The 20,238-nt window shown below is 41.5% G+C and overlaps 2 protein-coding genes across 3 annotated transcripts; one reads left to right on the plus strand and one right to left on the minus strand.

Annotated features, from left to right (window-relative positions):
• Window positions 1–900: 900 nt before the first annotated feature.
• Window positions 901–5,660, minus strand: LOC139455517 (thioredoxin domain-containing protein 17-like). Its single transcript, XM_071237062.1, has 4 exons — window positions 5,480–5,660; window positions 5,040–5,121; window positions 3,839–3,920; window positions 901–1,237 (listed from the first exon to the last, which is right to left on the minus strand). Exons 1-4 carry the CDS (start codon window positions 5,616–5,618, stop codon window positions 1,169–1,171), a joined length of 372 nt encoding a protein of 123 aa, XP_071093163.1. The 5' UTR covers window positions 5,619–5,660; the 3' UTR covers window positions 901–1,168.
• Window positions 5,661–5,893: 233 nt separating this feature from the next.
• Window positions 5,894–19,761, plus strand: LOC139455518 (transcriptional adapter 2-alpha-like). Of its 2 annotated transcripts, none has more exons than XM_071237063.1 (13): window positions 5,894–5,966; window positions 6,530–6,707; window positions 7,691–7,782; window positions 8,606–8,703; window positions 10,459–10,509; window positions 11,880–12,044; window positions 12,527–12,590; window positions 14,306–14,349; window positions 15,672–15,782; window positions 16,682–16,842; window positions 18,110–18,197; window positions 19,199–19,272; window positions 19,570–19,761. In XM_071237063.1, the coding sequence occupies exons 2-13, from the start codon at window positions 6,540–6,542 to the stop codon at window positions 19,759–19,761; spliced, it is 1,308 nt and encodes a 435-aa protein (XP_071093164.1). In that variant the 5' UTR covers window positions 5,894–5,966; window positions 6,530–6,539. The 2 variants fall into 2 exon arrangements, with proteins under 2 accessions (XP_071093164.1, XP_071093165.1); XM_071237064.1 differs by lacking the exon at window positions 5,894–5,966 and adding an exon at window positions 6,016–6,155.
• Window positions 19,762–20,238: the final 477 nt, after the last annotated feature.

Raw genomic sequence — 20,238 nt, forward strand, 5'->3', positions numbered from 1 at the left:
CAAGGATTTTTTATGTATTCTCACAACTGTTGATGTCATTTTTCTTAATTTTACTGTCTATGATTTCCATATTTAAGTTGTAGACAAATATTTAAATGGAAGTTAATGCAGTTAAATCAAACTAACCAATGGTATTTACTCCACAGTGTAGCCCCTGTGCTAATGTTTATATTTGTGGTCTCATTCTAGTTTTGAAGCTCTGTCTTTCAATGGACACATATCAACATTTCATGTTTACTGATCGGGTGGCCAGGCTCGCTGACTTGGTTGAAGCATGTCATCGATCCCAATTGCGTGGACCAATGCTCATGATATCAATAACTGGATTGTGTGGTCCAGACTCGATTATTTACAGACCGCCGTCATATAGCTGGAATATTGCTGAGTGCAGCGTTAAACATCAAACAAACCAACCAACCAATCATCTTCATCCACAGAGAATACCCAGACACATACCTGATGCCGGCAGAAATAGGCTTACTAGCTATGTAGCTGGTTCAAATGCAGCCTGTAAGCATGGACAGTACTGTACTTATTACGTGCAAACTGTTGAGGGTGTAAGATACATCCTTCATAGTTAGGCTCAGAACTTTACAGTCACCCCAAGCAATGAAAGGGTCACAACTCACGGCATCCTGAAATGAATCTAAGAAAAAGGATATGTAACCATGGTAACAGCTTAGGTGTGATAACCAAATGTCTGTACATGATTAGGGGCGGTTGGGTAGCCTAGTCGATAAAGCGTTCGCTCGTCACGCCGAAGACCCGGGTTCGATTCCCGACATGGGTACAATGTGTGAAGCCCATTTCTGGTGTCCCCTGCCGTGATATTGCTGGAATATTGCTAAAAGCGGTGTTAAACCATACTCACTCACTGTACATGATAAAAAAATCACTTGATTAAAAGACGATATTTATTGATTTTACATTGAAAGTTGTTTTGTCACATCATTGAGAGAAAAGACAACAATCTATCATCTTGGAATTCTCTTCCATATTTCACACGATCAACATGATTAAGATAGTAGATACATGTACTTCAAAGTTCCAAGTTTGACAGCACCCATTTCTTCTGAATATCAAGTTGCACATTGTACCACATCAGAGTCAGCTATCAACAAACACTCTCATTAATTGTGGTCATATCAGTGTTCAAGGTTGATCTGAATCAGTCCTCCTCAAGCAGCATCTGCACCATGTCATCCTTCGCACACTGCGCCTCCTCCAGTCTCTGTGGCTGAAGTACACAATCAAACAGGGGATTAACAAGAAGACCAATCTCATTAAAATCAGATCTTAGTTCTCGCTATCACTAAACAAAGATCTGAGGACATCCCATTACGGGTCATGTCAGAACGACCTTTCATCCGACAAATCAAAGCATCGCTTACCAGATCATGAAAGTGACAGTCGGAATGTGTTTTCTAACATGCAACCTCGAAAACGTTAAAACGGGGTATTCCGAACGACAGTTACCGTCAAAATTATCGTCTGTCTCCCGCTTCTGTAGGATAAACATTTGAACGGAGGAGGCGTTGCACAGTACTTTGCAAGCACTACAATACAATCGTAAACACATATTAGACATTCCTGGTTGTCCTTTTGTTCAGTTTTCAAAATTCTAATCGAGAACAGTGTCAACATATTTTTCAAGCGTAGTCTGAAATGGGAGTCACAAGGTTGAAACGAGTTCCGTAAAGCTTGAGAAAGCTGCTTTCTAATTGGCTGATGTTGACTTCTTGTTCTTCGTCTCAGTGGTCGGTCAAAGTTCGTGAAAGGTCGTTCTGACGTGACCCGTAATGGGATGTCCTCAGATCTTTTATTAAAGAATACATTTAAGGTAAGAAACAATACTTTTTACTTAGTGTGCAGTTCTGATTGCATCTTCCCGAGGCAAGAGAGTTAACTGACTATAAAAGTCCAGTTTCCACCCTTGCCGAACTAGGCTGGATTTACTGGGCTCAATCGTAGCGCCACCAGTGGCTATTACAAGTTATGTCCCTTCTAAGCCTCTCCTATGGACCAATCAGATTCCACTTCTCGTATCACTTGCGTTTGCTTCACACAATATGGTGGCGCCCGGTCAAGACGATCTGATCGATAATCAAGATCTATATTGTAATAAAACGGGTTTTACATCGCAAAATGCATCAAATCACGCGAGCATCTTGATTAAAAACATGAAAAGATTTGGAAAATATCTGCTGACAACGAGTTGGCAGTGCACATATTTTGCAAATCCTGCAATCGACCGAAATCTGCACGAAAGTTTACGAATTGGATTTCGATGTGCGATTTTGATCGGACTATGCATGGACTCATTAGTTCAGCCAAAATGTAACTCCACAATACCAGCCTAGTTCGGCAAGGACGGAAACTGGACTTTTATAGTCAGTTAACTCTCTTGCCTCGGGAAGATGTTCTGATTGATACTTGTATCAAGAAGTAGAAACGTGCCATCGTGCAACGATATATCGTCCCACTACTACAAAATATGTCAAATTACCAACAAAACTCATTGAAATATAAGGAAATTCTTATCACTGTTAACTTGTCCCTATGCAGTACAACTTGGGAGCCCTAAATCACTGAACCTGTTTGTCATTCCCACTTGACATACAACAGTCACACTGGTAGTTTATGGTCATATTGTTACATGACAACACAATTACTTCACAATAGGCTGGTCAGATTTAATATTCATATTTTAGGCAAGCTATGTCAGCAGTTATTAGTGGTATAATCGTATTTTTTTAATTTTTACGTCACTATAGGACTATAAACATGAAAGGTTATAAAAAGGACTTCTTGTGAATCTGCAAGTTGTAATTGAATATTTCATGTGGGTTGACTTTCAAATAAACAATTTTCTTTAAATAATCAGGATAAGCAAGATCAATATCCATGGATCTCAGAACTCTTCAGACCTGTGAAGATCGGGGGTAGAATAGGACTTCAGCAACCCATGCTTGCCGTAAAAGACGACTATGTTTGTCGTAAGAGGCAACTAACGGAATGGGGTGGTCAGGCTCACTGACTAAGTTGATGCATGTCATCATATCCCAATTGTGTGGATCGATGATCATGATGTCAATCACAGGACTGTCTGGTCCAGACTCGATTATTTACAGACCGCCGTCACATAGCTGTAATATTGCTGAGTGCGGCGTTAAACAACAAACAAACAAAAAAAACACAACTCTTCAGATGGGCCATGCACATGATGCGTTTGAATTGAAATGTTTAGTTTTGAAGAACCAGAACTGTTGTATTTTTGATGGACAACTGACGACAAATACACACAGTATTCATTCACACAAAACACTTCTTACCAATTTAGGGGCAAAGTTTTACATTGTTTCTGACACATGGGTTACCAGTACCTCATCCATCAGTTACTGCTTATCAAACGGGCAAAAAGGAAAATACAATTTTGTTTTCATCTTTTAAGTGAGTGAGTGAGTTGGGTTTAACGCTGCTTTTTACATTATTCCAGTCATATCCTGGCATGTCAGCTTAATGTGGGAGGAAAGCCCGAAGTGATGCAGGTCTTAGACGTTTACCACTTCGGTGAAACCCACAAGCATGGGTATAATGCTGACAAACCTAGAAACATAATCGGGGCGAACCAGGATTTGAACCCACAATCATAGGTTTCTGGCATGCCCAAGGGACGCAGCTCTGCACAGCGAATCGTGACGCCTTAGACAACTGGGCCACCCGTGCCCCCTCATCATTTAAGAAATAGGAACAGGTGAATATATTTTCGAAGTAGCAGAGGAAGACTTAGTATTGCACGCGTAGATTTGACTATCAAATCATACAGACTGATACTTACTTTTCCCATTCTCAGTAATGTGGGAACACTCTTCAAGGCAAGATTGGGATCTGTGCGGAAGATGTTGCTTTGGTCTTTCCAGCTGAAATACATTTGAAAGATTAAACTCCTTAAAACTGAATTAAAAAAACTATGCAATAATAACCCCACCTCACACCTACCTCCAGGGGTCACATGGTACTTTTGAATGTTGATAGTCTATACTGTATATATATGGTAGATGGTATGCAATAATTTATAGGGTTATTTTGACTTGATAATGAACGCTGTTATTGTGTTAATGGACAGAAATTAGAACTAGCCAGCTATCCTGGACAATTTTTGTTAATGTTAAGGTATCCTGAGGACTAGTAATAGAATTTAAACATTTGCAGGGAATTAATATATGATATCACTATTCGGGCTACTGGATTTTCTAGGTTAATTTCCGTCCGTGATTAAGATTTAATTATAGAATATTCTCATTAACTGGCAACAATTCAACATTTGTTGAAGCCCAATGGCCTGAAACTTAGCATGATACAAACAAACACATGACACTTATGACATCAAAAGTCAATTTAAGCTCTTTTCAACTGGGTTATGGCTAAAATGGCACCCCAGCACAGCACAGATTGGCGAAAACGGAACCATGGTCAAAGCAAAAACAGCTACTAATATTCAATGTAACTCAATGTCAATCTGCGATTGTACACAAGATGCATGACAGGGTGCTGTCAGATCACAATTCTTCACAATGTATCAAAGTGTTCACACAGTGCTTTGCCGTCATATAGCTGGAATATTGCTGAACGCGGCGTTAAAAACAAAAAAACAAAAAACACAGTGCTCTGGTGTTCACGGCCCAGGAGTATAAAGAAAATGTGACACGCTTAACATGCTTAAGATGACCATGATGACAATGATTATTGTGAATAGTGACACATGGTGACAATGATGGTGATAAATAAACCAAGCAATATAAATTAAAAAAACATATATACTGGTGCCATTTTTGCTCGACAATCAGTAGCTGTTTTAGCAAAAGCAGTGCCATTTTTGCCCGATGAAAATCGGTGCTGTTTTTGCCTGCACCCTTTTCAAACACATCATATAGTTGGTTGATTAGAGATGTCCAGTATTTGTGGATGAAATATACACATGATACATTGACAAACCCCCTGTAGAATATTCTGAAACGCGTATAAATGGTCATACTTACAAATCACGAGGTCCTACTTTACAGTGGATGAAAATAGCATCTTCTGGTGCACTCTTCAAATTCCTCATCACAACAGGTTCAGCTGGAACAGGTGACCTTGTCTTAGCAATATATCCATATTTTACTGATAGGTGTCTAACTTCAACAATCAACATACACAAACTTGCATCTGTCAGCACAACCACATATTCTGTTGGCCTTATTTGGCTTTAGCTTTACCAGCTTACTGGTCAGAAGCAATCAGGTAGCCTTCATAACTACGTCTACATCCAGCCTACAGGTTCGTCACGCACCCTACTTGGGCTAAGTCGGTCTAGGTGAATACGAAATCACCAATTAAAAACAGCTCGATAGCAACAAATATTCCAATACTAGGGGGTGTACCGTAGCTGCTGTACATGATGTGCATGCTCGGTGTCGGATACTCAATATTTTCTTACCAACGACGCAATCAGGGCACCAGCTCTTCCCTTGATCATCCACATCACCACAGAACAAAGCAAAGACGACCTTGTCTTTGTTCTCATCGGCTGCTTTCTGGAAGGCTTCGTATCCACTCACTTCGACTTCTTTCACCATGTTGATTTATTTAGGTTGTCCCACGCCTCTCGAGTAATGACCTTTACCTTCGTCAGTGACTACTACATGATAAACTCGTATTTATCATAATGTTCTTAAATAGCTCAAAATTGTATAGTAGTTTGATTTATACATAATGTAATAGAAGTGCATACTGTTTGAATATTATTCTTAGGTTTACATGATACCCTCAGATTATAATTAGCGGGAAAATATTTATCGATTTAAATATAAAGGAACTCTTCTCAAGGTGAGATAGACAATTTTTGACCGGAAGTTACAGATCTGTCTGCGTTGAGATTTAATTTCGTTGAATTTGAGGAACATTTCAGATTTTGCAATTCAAAGGTACCCTGATTTAACTGAAGAATCACGGCAAGAATGCCAATGATACATTTTCGGCCACCGTTTTAATACATGACAACGATGTGGTAAATGTTCGCACCATTAATGTTTTGGTGTAAATGTCACATGTCATCGGTTTTCGCGCACAGACTTATAGCAGCCCTAGAAAATCATCAACTTGAGCGATGAATGGTAGGCAGTTGGGAGAAAGTGGTACTGCAATTATTGAACTAGCTTTAACAGCTTGAAGCTAGACTTAAGACAAATGACACATTCTAATTAGCCAAAATTGTACCACAGGACCACCATCGCCGCTATCATATATACCCAGTGACCAGCAGTTGATTGTTAGCTTGATGTGCATTCACTGTACAGGTTTAAACATTGTACCATAACTCTCTCTCTCTCTCTCTCTCTCTCTCTCTCTCTCTCTCTCTCTCTCTCTCTCTCGTTGGGTACAAATTGTGTAGTTTCCCATATACATGTATAATGAATATGTTTTATTAACCTTTATGAAAAATATGTCGCTAGGACACACATCTGTATATATTTGTTTGTGTTGGTAGACTGGCCACCATGATGGATGAGGAGGACACCGCCTGCTGCCCCAAATGCACCACCTCCTTGACAGAACCCTTCATCCTCTGCACACAGTGTCAGCCCAACATCCACCTGTGCCTACACTGCTTCGCCCGTGGGGTAGAGTTTGGGGATCACGAAAGCAACCATGCATACGCCATTTGTGTAAGGAGATGCATTATCTTTTTTTAACATGTTATTGTCACTTTACCATGCTTGCTGTGCCCAATGTGAAATATGAAGCACATCATATTTCACCTCTGTGCTCTGATACAGTATTTTCGGATGCCAAAACTGTCCGTCGGATTTTGTTATAACAATCCATAATTTGGTCCACTGTTAGATAAAACGGAACAGCAAATTATGAGATGGAATGCCGCAACATACTATATGTAGGAATTTGTCAGTTTGTTTTGATGACCTCTCCTAGCATGGCTATATTAAGACAAACTGACAAAGGTAGCCATATTTTGTATATGACTAATGATACATGGTGTTTGTTTTCAATTGGACAATTCACTGGTCAGTTTTGAATAACAGTCGCTGTTTTGACCAGACAAATGACTACTGACACGCAGTCTTAAGGGTTAATGATGTTAATCTTTCAATGTTATCTACTTTCTCAATATATTGGAAACACTGCATTGTACATGTTGTAGCCATTTGAACATCTTACGTTGACAAGCATGCTAAGGGTAGCCTAGTGGATAAGGACTTCCTCTTGTCACACAGAATGCCTGGGTTCAATTCCCTATTTGTGTACAGGTGTAAAGCCCATATCTTGTGTCCTCTGAATTCATATTGCTGGAGACCCGTGAAGATTCCGGGATAGAATAGGTCTTCAGCAACCAATACTTGCCGTAAAAGGCGACTACGCTTGTCTTAAAAGGCGACTAACAGGATCGGGTGCTCAGGCTCGCTGACTTGGTTGATACATGTCATCGATCCCAATTGCGTGGATCGGTGCTCATGATGTCAATCACTGGATTGTCTGGTCCAGACTCGATATTTTACAGACTGTCGTCATATAGCTGGAATATTGCTTAGTGCAGCGTAAAACAACAAACAAGCAAACAAACAATGATATTGCTGGAATGTTATTAACAGTGACGTAAAACTATTTCATCACTATAACATTGATGTTTCAGAAAAAGGACTTTCCCGTGTTTGAGAGTCAGTGGTCTGCTCAAGATGAGGAGAGATTGCTGAGTCTTGTCCAGGAGAATGGATACGGGAACTGGTAAGATTTTCACAAACTCCATCGGACATGCCTGCCAAATACAGCACCCTCGATTATCCAGTGTATCAATCTCATTAAAATCAGACCTTAGTTCTCGCTACTGCTAAACAAAGATCTGAAGACATCCCATTTGGGGTCCTGTCAGAATGACCTTTCATCCGACCAATCAGAGCGTCAATTACCAGATTATGAAAGTGACAGTCGGAATGTGATTTCTAATCATGCAAATTCGAAAACTTTAACATGGGGTATTCCGAACGATAGTTACGGGTTTAACAACCGAATCCATACAATCTAGACCATCTATTAGCCATTCCAGAATGTTTTTTTGTTCAGGTTTAAAATTTGTAATGGAGAATTTGTCTAAATATGTTTCGAAGTGTAGTTGCCAATTTGAAATTAGTGCCGTAGTGGTCAGTCAAAGTTCACACAAGGTCAGTTTGACGTGACCCGTAATCACTTTGTTTTGCGATAGCGAGAACTAAGATCTGATTTTAATGAGACATGCATTAGAAAAACTATATGAGTGAAATGATCTTGAACACAACATTAAGCCCCACAATGGAAGAAACAACAGTCACTCTCCTCATTGAACTACAGATGAACTCGGGCGGTCGGATAGCCTAGTGGTTAAAGCGTCGCTCGTCTCGCCGAAGACCCGGGTTTGATTTCCGACATGGGTACAATGTGTGAAGCCCATTTCTGGTGTCCCCTGCCGTGATATTGCTGGAATATTGCTAAAAGCGGCATAAATTCATATTCACTCACTCACTCACTCACTCACTCACAGATGAACTCACTAACACCCTAATTTACCCATCAGGCGGGATGTGTCACAGCAGATGAAGAACAAGAGTAGCTCGGAGTGTGAAAAGCATTACAACCAGTGGTACATTGAGAATCCCCACCAGGCCCTGCCCAGTAAGTAGCTGACCTCCAATATGGCTGCATGCCACCTACTGGGATTTGAATCAAGGGTGTGAAAATTTGATCAAGGATCAAGGTATCAGTTTAGTCGTTTTGTTTTGATTGTTTGTTTGTTTGTTGTTTAACACCGCACTCAGCAATATTCAAGCCATATGAAAGCAGTCTGTAAATAATCAATTCTGGACCGGACAATCCAGTGATTGATATCATGAGCATCGATCCATGCAATTTGGATCGATGACATGCTTCAACCAAGTCAACGAGCCTGACCCCCCGATCCCGTTAGTCGCCTTTTACGGCAAGCATGGTTTGCTGAAGACGTATTCTACCCCGGATCTTCACGGGTCGGATGAAGATGGTCTAACCTGGATACTGTGTTGTCATCAAGTATCTCCATCTTCAACAGCCATCCTTACGGACATGTCAACTTTCATTCGTCACCAACTCGTGTTATTCCGGGACAAGCCGAATAGCGACTCGTGCCCCTCTCATGGCCATTTTTGCGACCGGGTTCCGTCTTAGCGCAAACGGGCATACCTAAAACAATTGTCAACTCGGTGCATGATGGTTCACATATAATTCCCCATATATTACATATATTTCAGATGCAAGTTACAGCACATCGGGACATGCAGAATTATACAGTATGATTGAACACATTTAACTGTGTCTTGGGTATATTTTAAGATGCAAGACATATATAAAATCAAAAAATATTTCTGAGGGATTCTTTGACAAAGAACTTGAAATCATACGCGCATTCTGATGGTTTGTCGTATTTTCGCACATAACATTCATCGATAGGGGGACGAGTCTTCTTGCAGGTTATGGAAAGGGGCGAGTGGTGACGAATGGTCAGCTTTATATACTTAATATAGATACTTAACGCCGCACTCAGCAATATTCCAACTATATGACGGCGGTCTGTAAATAACCGAGTCTGGACCAGACAATCCAGTGATTGATATCATGAGCATCGATCCAAGCAGTTGGGATCGATGACATGCATCAACCAAGTCAGCGAGTCTGAGTTAAGTTGTTATCTCCCCTGAAGCAAAGCCGGAAGAGACACCTACGTGTTCTCACAAATAATTACTCAGCCAGTTTCGTTCCAAATACATATGGTGTATGTGTAGTTAGTTGTGAACCTTTGACCATGCTCATAAATTTTTAAACTTATCCTATCTCACACAATGCATTTCTTCCTTCTTCTTTCGATCCTTCTGTGGAAACGTGCTTGAACAAAGTTTCCAGCTTCTGAAAACAATTCTCCGAAACACATCCCAGCATCACCATGGTCACCAACCAAAGAAATGGGTCACACACTGTAATCCCAACCTACACAATATGATCACGTGACGACCCCTGCCATATCATTCCTTTTCTCATCGCCACACTGGAGATGTGTACTGAATTCTTAGAATCCTGCTCACCCGTATAAATAGCTTTGTGTGTTCATAGCTTTTGGCCATGGGAGCCGTGCCAATATACACTTGTCAGAGGGGTACACAAAGTAACTGATCTAGACTACCAGTTGTCAGACTTTCATTTTTGTGCAATCCTTGCTGGCTGAGTAGGTTAGATCGCTGACTTTGTGTGCTGGCGATTAGGTGCCTCACTCTGGCAGTGTGGGTTCGAATCCCGGATGGAACTCAACCCCAAAAAGTACGAGAATCTGTACTTTAGTCAGAAAGTGTCGTCCCAAATATAACATTTGTTACATGACATATATACTCATTCTGTTTTCAGAATTTCCAGAATCCCAGATCACGTATCATCCATCTCCTATTGTGTTTAAACGTAAGTACCAGTATATTAGAGTATCATGTGTCTTATAATAGGCAGCATTACTCACAAGCTGACAGCAGATATTGTTATTTTTATACACTGTTAAGAAATAGATTTTACTGCTCGAATTTTGCACTAGAATCCGCTTTGTGCACATGCAATACCATTCACAGTGTGTCAGATTCTCAGGGAACCTAGCTGCGGTTACCATAGCCTATTTGAGCCACAGGCCATCGTCCAGAAAATAGAGTTGTATATTAGATTCAAGTTGTCTTTTACAAATAAAATAATAATAATAATAATAAAATTATTTTTATTAATATTAAATAATATAAAAAAAATCCTCCCTCCCCTTGAGGGCGATTGGGCTTAATGATCCCACAAAAAAGATGTTATGAGTTCAGTCCCTTGAGAATGTTGTAGAAACTCTTCTGATAGTGTTACAATGCTTGTACCTGTGTCAGGATGCAATGTAGTTATCACATACACCTGATAGCTGTGTCAGGATGCAATGTAGTTATCACATACCTCTGATAGCTGTGTCAGGATGCAATATAAATATCACATACCTCTGATAGTTGTGTCAGGATGCAATGTAAATATCACATACCTCTGATAGCTGTCAGGATGCAATGTAGTTATCACATACCTCTGATAGTTGTGTCAGGATGCAATGTAGTTATCACATACCTCTGATAGCTGTGTCAAGATGCAATGTAGTTATCACATATCCCTGATAGCTGTGTCAAGATGCAATGTAGTTATCACATACCTCTGATATCTGTGTCAGGATGCAATGTAGTTATCACATACCTCTGATAGTTGTGTCAAGATGCAATGTAGTTATCACATACCTCTGATAGTTGTGTCAAGATGCAATGTAGTTATCACGTACCTCTGATAGCTGTGTCAGGATGCAATGTAGTTATCACATACCTCTGATAGCTGTGTCAGGATGCAATGTAAATATCACGTACCTCTGATAGTTGTGTCAAGATGCAATGTAGTTTTATCACATACCTCTGGTAGCTGTGTCAGGTTGCAATGTGAATATCACATACCTCTGATAGTTGTGTCAGGATGCAATGTAAATATCACATACCTCTGATAGCTGTCTCAGGATGCAATGTAGTTTTCACATACCTCTGATAGCTGTGTCAGGATGCAATCTAGTTATCACATACCTCTGATAGTTGTGTCAGGATGCAATCTAGTTATCACATACCTCTGATAGTTGTGTCAGGATGCAATGTAAATATCACATACCTCTGGTAGCTGTGTCAGGATGCAATGTAGTTATCACATACCTCTGATAGCTGTCAGGATGCAATGTACTTATCACATACCTCTGATATGTGTGTCAAGATGTGACGTGATATCAGTTTCAGAGGACCCACCAAGACCAGCTGAGGGCACTGCTCTGTCAATAGATATGGCGGGATATATGGCCGCTCGTGGAGACTTCAGTATTGAACACGATAACTTTGTTGAACTGGAACTTCAACACATTGAGTTTGAGAATGACGGAGAAAACCAGCTGGAGGAAGGTGAAATATACACAGAAAAACTTTGTTTGTGCTGCTAGTCTTCAGGGACCTGTTCCACAATGCGATCTTAGCGCTATGACTGTCGTTAGTCAGTGATGAAGAATGGGAGTTATGATCGACTTAGCGCTAAGATCGCTCCGTGGAACGGGGGCCTGGTTGATAACAACTGAGAGCATTATATGTACTTCAATGCATTTTCATTTAGGATATGTACTTACCTTTAAACTTACCCTATCTCACACTATGCACTTCTTCTTATTCTTCGGTCTTGGTGTGGAAACATCCAAGAACAAAGTTTCCAGCTTAAAAAAACACCCAAACACATCCCATGCATCACCCAATCACCACTGTGATCATGGGTCAAGCGCAACTAAAATCCTGTGCGACACAACCCCAACAACCTGATCACCTGACATATCTAGCATCTAGCTGAACTCATGACGCATGATGAGTTCTATATTACATGAATGGTTTTATTGCAGATTTGAAGACCGCCGTAATTGAAATATACAACACCTGTCTAAAAGAAAGGCAAAGGAGAAAGAAGTAAGAAATTGGCTATTTTCACATAAAAAGTTGGATTAATTTTCATAAATTGTTTCATCAGTTACTTAGGGGGCACGGGTGGCCCAGTCGTCTAAGGCGCCGCGATTTGCTGTGCAGAGTTGCATCCCTTGGGCACGACAGAAACCTATGATTGTGGGTTGGAATCCCGGGTTGGCCCCGATTATGTGTCTAGGTTTGTCAGCACCATACCCATGCTCGTGGGTTTCACCAAAGTGGTAAACGTCTGAGACCTACATCACTTCGGGCTTTCCTCCCACATTAAGCTGACACGCCGCGATTTAACTGGAATAATGTTAAAAGCGGCGTTAAATCCAACTCACTCACTCACTCATCAGTTACTTGCACTTTTCTAAACTGAACAGATTGTATTGGCATTGATCATTTTACACTGGGGTCTTTTTACAGGGGATTTGAGGATGCGGAGTGTATAAGAAAAGAGTAAAACATGTCCAAAGGTTTTGGTTGAAAATGTCATCACTCGAGCCGGGAATAGCCACGGACCGAGGACCCAAGGGACGTTCCCACAACCCAGAGTTGACATTTTCAACCAAAATCACGGAGAAGTGTTTTATGCAACTTGTAAAGAAATCTCATGAAAAAATACCAGAAAATAATGGAATTTTCATGTGAATAAAGCATGACTTTTAACCAGTTAAAATCAGATGCATGGTAAAACCCTGTTTATGCAATTCAGCTGTAAAACCTAGGTGTTACAGTTTCAATGTCTCACTCAGAAGTAGTACCACAAGTTACTCTGAGGCAGCAAGATACCAACAATATGATAGGCAAAAGTGGCAGTAGCTGGAGACTTGGATTTGTTGGTAAAAGTGTTCTTGTCAAAAACATATTTGGGTGCCTGGGTTTTCTTTGTTAAAATCTAAATTTCTCAATCAAGGTAGTAAAGAAATGAAGCCAAATCGTTTTAGGAAGCTGGCACATATGATTGGCAGAAGAACTCTTATGTCCTTCATTTCGATTGGACAGTCCATGTTCGCTCAGGGTTCACCCGGTGCCCAATGTTCTATGGAATGTCTACTCAGAGAGGTATGCATCTTCCTGAGGCAAGGGAGTTAACTGACTGTAAAAGTCCAGTTTCCACCCTTGCCGAACTAGGCTGGAATTCCTAGGCTCGATCGTAGCGCCACCAGTGGCTATTACGAGTTTATGCCCCTTCTATGCCTCAGCTATGGACCAATCAGATTCCACCTCTGATAATCAAGATCTATATTGTGATAAAACGGGTATTACACCCCAAAGTGCATTAAATCACGCGAGCACCTTGATAAATGCTTTCTAAATCCTTCAATTGACCGAAATCTGCATGACAGTTTATGAACCGGATTTCGATGTCATTGCGCGATTTTGATTGGAATTTGCATAGACCTTTTAGTCCAGCCAAAATGTAACTGCTTTAATGCCAGCCTAGTTCGGCAAGGGTGGAAACTGGACTTTTATAGTCAGTTAACTCTCTTGCCTCGGGAAGATAAGAGGTATGGTATCAGAGTAAAAGACCTGGGCCAACTTGCACAAAGCGATCTTAGCCCTAAGACTATTGTAAGCCTATGTTAAAGTATGGGAGTTACGATCATCTTAGCGCTAAGATTGCTTTGTGCAAGTGGGCCCTGATGTGTTTGATGAATTACACACGTGTATTGTTGTTTGAATCTTATGCTGGTATTCTTGTCTTGTTGCAGAATAATACGTGACTATGGGTTGATAAACTACAGAAAGCTAATGGGTCAGTATCATCATAGTGTCTGTCATGAGCTTATGTAAACAGAATGGGTCGTGCGAACCTCATTTTCTTGGTTGGTTGGTTCGTTGTTATACGCCACACTCGGCAATATTCCAGCTATATGATGGCGACCTGTACATATTCGATTCTGGACCAGACAATCCAGTGACTGACATCATGAGGATCGATCCACCCAATTGGGATTGATGACATGCTTCAACCCAGTCAGCGAACCTGACACCCCCCCCCCCCCCCCCCCCCCCCCCCCCCGATCCCATTAGTCGCCTCTGACAACAAGCATAGTCACCTTTTATGGCAAGCATGGGTTGCTGAAGACCTGTTCTATTCCCAGATCTTCACGGGTCCCTCATTTCCTGATACCAGGCCAGTCATTTTCATAGGAGAGTGTTCATATTCATGGGACGCTCTGGGTTATCTTTGGAAGAGTATCTAGCCTGGTGTTTGTCATAAGGTTATTAACTAATTGTTGAATACTAGAATGGGAATTGTGTCATTACTCCCTGATGCCCTGAATTTGATAAAACAGGGAGGATTGAGATTTGAGATTGCAGATGTGCCAGGTAATTGTGTCTGCTATCCTATTTGTGTAAGAAAGTGTATCAAGATCTTCTCATTTTCTCCCTTACTCAATGCCCCGTGGGGATTCCGGGTTACAACTGGTCCCCAGCAAACCTATGCTGGTCATAAGAAGAGACTCAGACTGAAAACAACCCTTAGATAAAAAACTTAGTGTCACAAGCACTTGGATCTCGGGTGTGAGGGGACGGGAATGCTCATTGTGTCGCTGGATAAAAGGATTGCACAGTTGAATTAAGTTAAATATCGCCTGGCGATGCATTCTGTAGCAGGAGAATAGCTCGGAGTCGTCAAGTGTTCGATGAGTTCTGTCTCGAATATCCTCGGCCTTGTCATCAAATCATTGTCATCTTCATCATGAAAAATGTCCAGAGCAAAGTATGCCGCCACCTTGGATGAAGATAAAATAAACTTACGACAGGTATAGGGCTATCTTAGATTTACGACAAACTTAAGATATCTTACGGTTACGATAGTTTCAAAAATAGGCTACAATTTCCTTACAATAATTTTACAATAATTTTAGGGCTAAGATCATTTTGAAAATCTAGGCGCTGGCCTTGTGTGATTGTTTGTTTTCATACCCCAACAGTGTGAATCATTGCACACATCTGCCTGGTCCAGACTCAATATTTACAGGCAGCTTTCATAGCTGGAAATTTGTGAGTGTGGTGTTAAACTACAAACTCACTCAATGAATAATGATATTGTTATGTGTTCTTTTCCAGAGACAAGTCACAGCTATGAGCGCTCGATCAGACATATTGTGGATAGTTTGCGAGTGTTCATGCGTCTACAGTCACCAATGCAGTCAGATATGTACTTGGAATCACTGAATCGTATGTAGAAATCTGTTTAATTATATTTATTTCCAGTTAAATTTGCCCAGAAACCAGATGACCTGTGTTGTATGACCTTGGTTTCCTTTTGTCACTCACTGATCAAGGGAAGTAACTCTAACATGACAACAAAGACCCTGTGCTCATGTTAGGGCTTGGCATACGCACCCAATAAGCCGGTACTTAGCTTACTCATTCAACAATTCAGGATTTAGTTTACACACCCGTTAAGCCAGGACTTTGTTTACACACCCGTTAAGCCAGGACTTTGTTTACACACCCGTTAAGCCAGGACTTCATTTACACCCCTGTTAAGCCAGGACTTCATTTACACACCCATTAAGCCAGGACTTCATTTACACCCCTGTTAAGCCAGGACTTCATTTACACACCCATTAAGCCAGGACTTCATTTACACCCCTGTTAAGCCAGGACTTGGTTTACACACCCGTTAAGCCAGGACTTCATTTACACCCCTGTTAAGCCAGGACTTCATTTACACACCCATTAAGCCAGGACTTCATTTACACCCCTGTTAAGCCAGGACTTCATTTACACACCCATTAAGCCAGGACTTCATTTACACACCCGTTAAGCCAGGACTTGGTTTACACACCCGTTAAGCCAGGACTTCATTTAGACACCCGTTAAGCCAGGACTTTGTTTACACATCCGTTAAGCCGGGACTTTGTTTACACACCTGTAAAGCCAGGACTTACTTTACTCACCTGTTAAACCAGGACTTCATTTACACACCCGTTAAGCCAGGACTTTGTTTACACACCCGTTATGTCAACCAAAAAAGTATTATTTTGAAGACTGGTTTGTTCGTCCAAGACTCATGCAGACTTGTGTCAAATGTCAATCAGGTTAGATTGATGCAGCCTCATTCATTCCAGATGAACAGGAACTGAAGAACGACATCCGCAAGCTCCAGGAGTACAGAGAGAATGGACTCACTCGATTCCGACACATGAAGATTTACAGTATGCTGAAGTCTAGGCGCACTGTCACACAAAACAAACGCCATCTGTTGAAAGACATCCTCTCCCATATTCAGGTTTGTCCTTTTCACCTTCCCTGCATACAGTGGGGTGAGGCAACATGGGGTTCATGATTATTGCACTTATATAGGTTGGTTGGTTTGTTGTTTAAACGCCGCACTTGGCAATATTCCAGCTATATGACGGCATTCTGTAAAAAATGGAGTCTGGACCAGACAATCCAGTGATTAATATCATGAGCATCGATCCACACAGTTGGGATCAATGACATGCATCAAGTCAGCGAACTTGACCACCCGATCCCGTTAGTCGCCTCTTACGACATCCATGGGTTGCTGAAGACCTATTCTACCCAGGATCTTCAGGGGTCGCACTTATATAGAGATGTGCATGCACTTGTGCTTGTCCAGATTTTATAGTGCCAGCCCACTGAGATACCATACCATGGATAGCCCACTCAGCAACAGTATACAGACTCCTAGCCGACCAGTCCTTGTTTTATGCTCCAGATGCCCAGCTCAAGGCAGGGTAACAACAAGAACCAGATTATATGCAGCCATTTTGCAGTTTTTCTGAAAGCCAGTTTAGGGTTATACCTAGAAGTTGTTTTTGTCTGTTGGCCCCACACAGGTGCACATGGGTTTCCCCTCCATGACACAGGTTCAACTGGGACACTGAACAGAACCATGCCCAGAGCTCCAGATAAGCTGCGTATCTGCGTAAAATACGCATCAGAAATGCAGAAATATGCGGTAAAAAAAAATCCAAGCGTTTCAAATATGCAACGAAGATTACAGATACGCTACAAAAATAAAACTTGTGCATATCATCAAAATATTGTGAAGTAACCCTGTGTATTCAATTAGCAAATCAGCAACTTATTTTGAAATTATAAACAGGCATTCCGTCAACCTTGCCAAACTCCACGATGACAGTTACATCATGATCATTTGCCATCACACTTTCTTGTGGAAGTATCGTGGTATTTTTGAGTCCTAAAAAGCTCTCGAACCTACACGACACCAGTTTGCAGGGACTAGATGAATAGTGTTTTTAAATATTTAACTTAAATACCCACATGTGTTAAAACTGGTGGGTAACAGAAATTTGAATACCCAGATAGAATTACTGATACCAAATGATTTTAAAATGCATGGGTAAAATACCCACAACACCAAAAGCTTATCTGGAGCTCTGTTGCCTGATGTACCTGACACTGCAGGAGTGTCTGAGGTCCATGTTAGTGGTGGGGATCCCTTGTTGTTTGAGGGTGGCCTGTTTGTGGGCTAATTCTTACTGATTAAATGTTTTTGTTTTTCCTAGGATGAGTCTGCTTGTCAGTCCTGGCTGAATCGTCAAGTTGCTCTGGATAATGTGTCTAAAGGCATACCCCTAGCTCTCCCTGCTGCCCGTAAGTTTCACCAGACCTCCAGTGGGGGAGGTCTGTGCTTTAGTCACAGTTTATTGCAGAAACTGATGTTATAGGTGGAACCACTACAATCAGATCTCTGACTCTGATTCAGCATCTTAGTAGGTACCGTATTCGACGTAATAAGCGCCCATGGTGATATTTGCTAATATATTGGCTAGTGAACAATCCCAATTAGCACCCCTGTCCGATTGATCAATGTACACAAAACTTATTTATTCTTGTATAATATGTGTGTTATATGCATCCTTAATTATGGGAAATTAAATCCTGGAAAAATATATCTGTCATATATAAACAGGCTGTCAGCATAAACCATGAAATTTACGATCTTTCAACTCTGTTGTTTTTCACCAAAATAATTTTTTAATAAGAGCTCCCTTTTTCTTATTTTGAGAGCACCCTGGGCGCTTATTATGTCAAATACGGTAATTGTCCCCCACATGTGAGATCACGGAAAGCTTTTCACCAATTTGCTATGTTCATATATATCCTGAACTTCTACCTTGATTTGATTGAAAGTCAGTGTCACGTGTATAGGATGCAGTAGTTTGCATTGAGGAAAAACCCAGCAATTGTAACTGGTTAGTCAGTGACGATGCAGGTTAGAACTGGTCTAAAGCAACCAGTGCCTGCCGTAAGAGGCGACTAACGTGACCAGGTGATCAGGCTTGCTGACTTGGTTGATGCATATCCTCATATCCCAGTTGCTAGATCCATGCTGATGATGTCAGTCACTGGATTGTCTGGTTCACACTCCATCATTTACAGCCTGCTGTCAGAAAGTTAGACTACTGCTGAGTGGGGCGCAAAATGTACTTATTTGCTACAAAAAATATCCCACTTAGGGAAAACCAGAATAGGTCTTATTATGGCTGAAAATTTATTTAGCAAGTCAGTAATTTGTATTAGTATACTCTATAGTCAGTTGTATGATTTTAAGCTTTGGAAATTCAAGTTTGCAGTTTTGTTTTTCACTCTAGCTCGAAAATCTGCCCCTCCTCTTGATATATCTGGACTACCCGGCCAGGAGAAGCTGTCTCAGAAGGAAAGAGAGGTAAAGTTGGGGATGTCTGTCGGTCTCCCTCCCTCCCTCCCTCACTCACTCAACCACTCACTCACTCACTCACTCAACCACCAAACCCATCCACTCACTCACTCACTCACTCACTCACTCACTCACTCACTCACTAATATACCTGCTAAATGACACCAGCCTCTTAATAATCTAAGGGCCTTCCCCTGGGTATTTATGGAACTAGAATGGAGATATGATACCTTGGGGAATGCCTGTCCAGATAACGCTGCAGGTTCACTGGAGCAGATTAAAACCCCACCATCTCTTGTGTTTCAGTTGTGTGCATCCGTCAGACTCGTACCGGAAGCCTTTTCTGGGTTCAAGAGGGTCCTGATGTCCGAGTGTCAGAGAGCTGGGTGTCTTAAGTTAGCCCAGGCCCGAACACTCATCAAGATTGACGTCAACAAAACCAGAAAGCTCTATGACTACCTCATCCAGGAAGGATTCATCAATAAAGATCCTATATAAGCCTTGTGTTGTGTCTCTTGACCAGACAGACCGCCTCCGTGGTCTAGTGGTAGAGCGTCCGCCCGGAGACCGCCTCCGTGGTCTAGTGGTCGAGCGTCCTCCCGGAGACCGCCTCCGTGGTCTAGTGGTAGAGCGTCTGCCCGGAGAGCGGAAGGTCTGGGGTTCGATCCCCAACTGCGTCATACCAAAAGACGTTAAAAGATGGTACTTGTTGTTACCCTGTCTGGCGCTCGGCATTAAAGGGCTAAAACAAGGACTTGTCGGCTCGGAGTCAGTATACTGTGTCTGAGTGGGGTATTCATGTTAAACTGCGGCATGGTATCTCCCTGAGCTAGCACTATAAATCGGCATCAGTCCGGTCTAGTACAAGCAGCCACACAAACACACACACGTACATGCACGTCGCTATATAAGTGCAATAATCTTGGACACGACGTTAAACCCCATTTCACCTCACCTCACCTCACCTCTTTACCA

Source organism: Haliotis cracherodii, unplaced genomic scaffold, assembly GCF_022045235.1.
Source record: "Haliotis cracherodii isolate W230 unplaced genomic scaffold, xgHalCrac1.p SCAF_11, whole genome shotgun sequence".
Taxonomy (NCBI): domain Eukaryota; kingdom Metazoa; phylum Mollusca; class Gastropoda; order Lepetellida; family Haliotidae; genus Haliotis; species Haliotis cracherodii.

Coding starts and splice junctions, on each gene's coding strand:
- LOC139455517 (XM_071237062.1), bottom strand. CDS start 5,618: ATGGTGAAAGAAGTCGAAGTGAGTGGATACGAAGCCTTCCAGAAAGCA. Junction 3,921..5,039: donor AAAGTAGGACCTCGTGATTT/GTAAGTATGACC, acceptor AATGTATTTCAG/CTGGAAAGACCAAAGCAACA. Junction 1,238..3,838: donor CATTACTGAGAATGGGAAAA/GTAAGTATCAGT, acceptor TGTGTACTTCAG/CCACAGAGACTGGAGGAGGC.
- LOC139455518 (XM_071237063.1), top strand. CDS start 6,540: ATGATGGATGAGGAGGACACCGCCTGCTGCCCCAAATGCACCACCTCC. Junction 12,045..12,526: donor AGAAAACCAGCTGGAGGAAG/GTGAAATATACA, acceptor GTTTTATTGCAG/ATTTGAAGACCGCCGTAATT. Junction 19,273..19,569: donor TGTCTCAGAAGGAAAGAGAG/GTAAAGTTGGGG, acceptor CTTGTGTTTCAG/TTGTGTGCATCCGTCAGACT.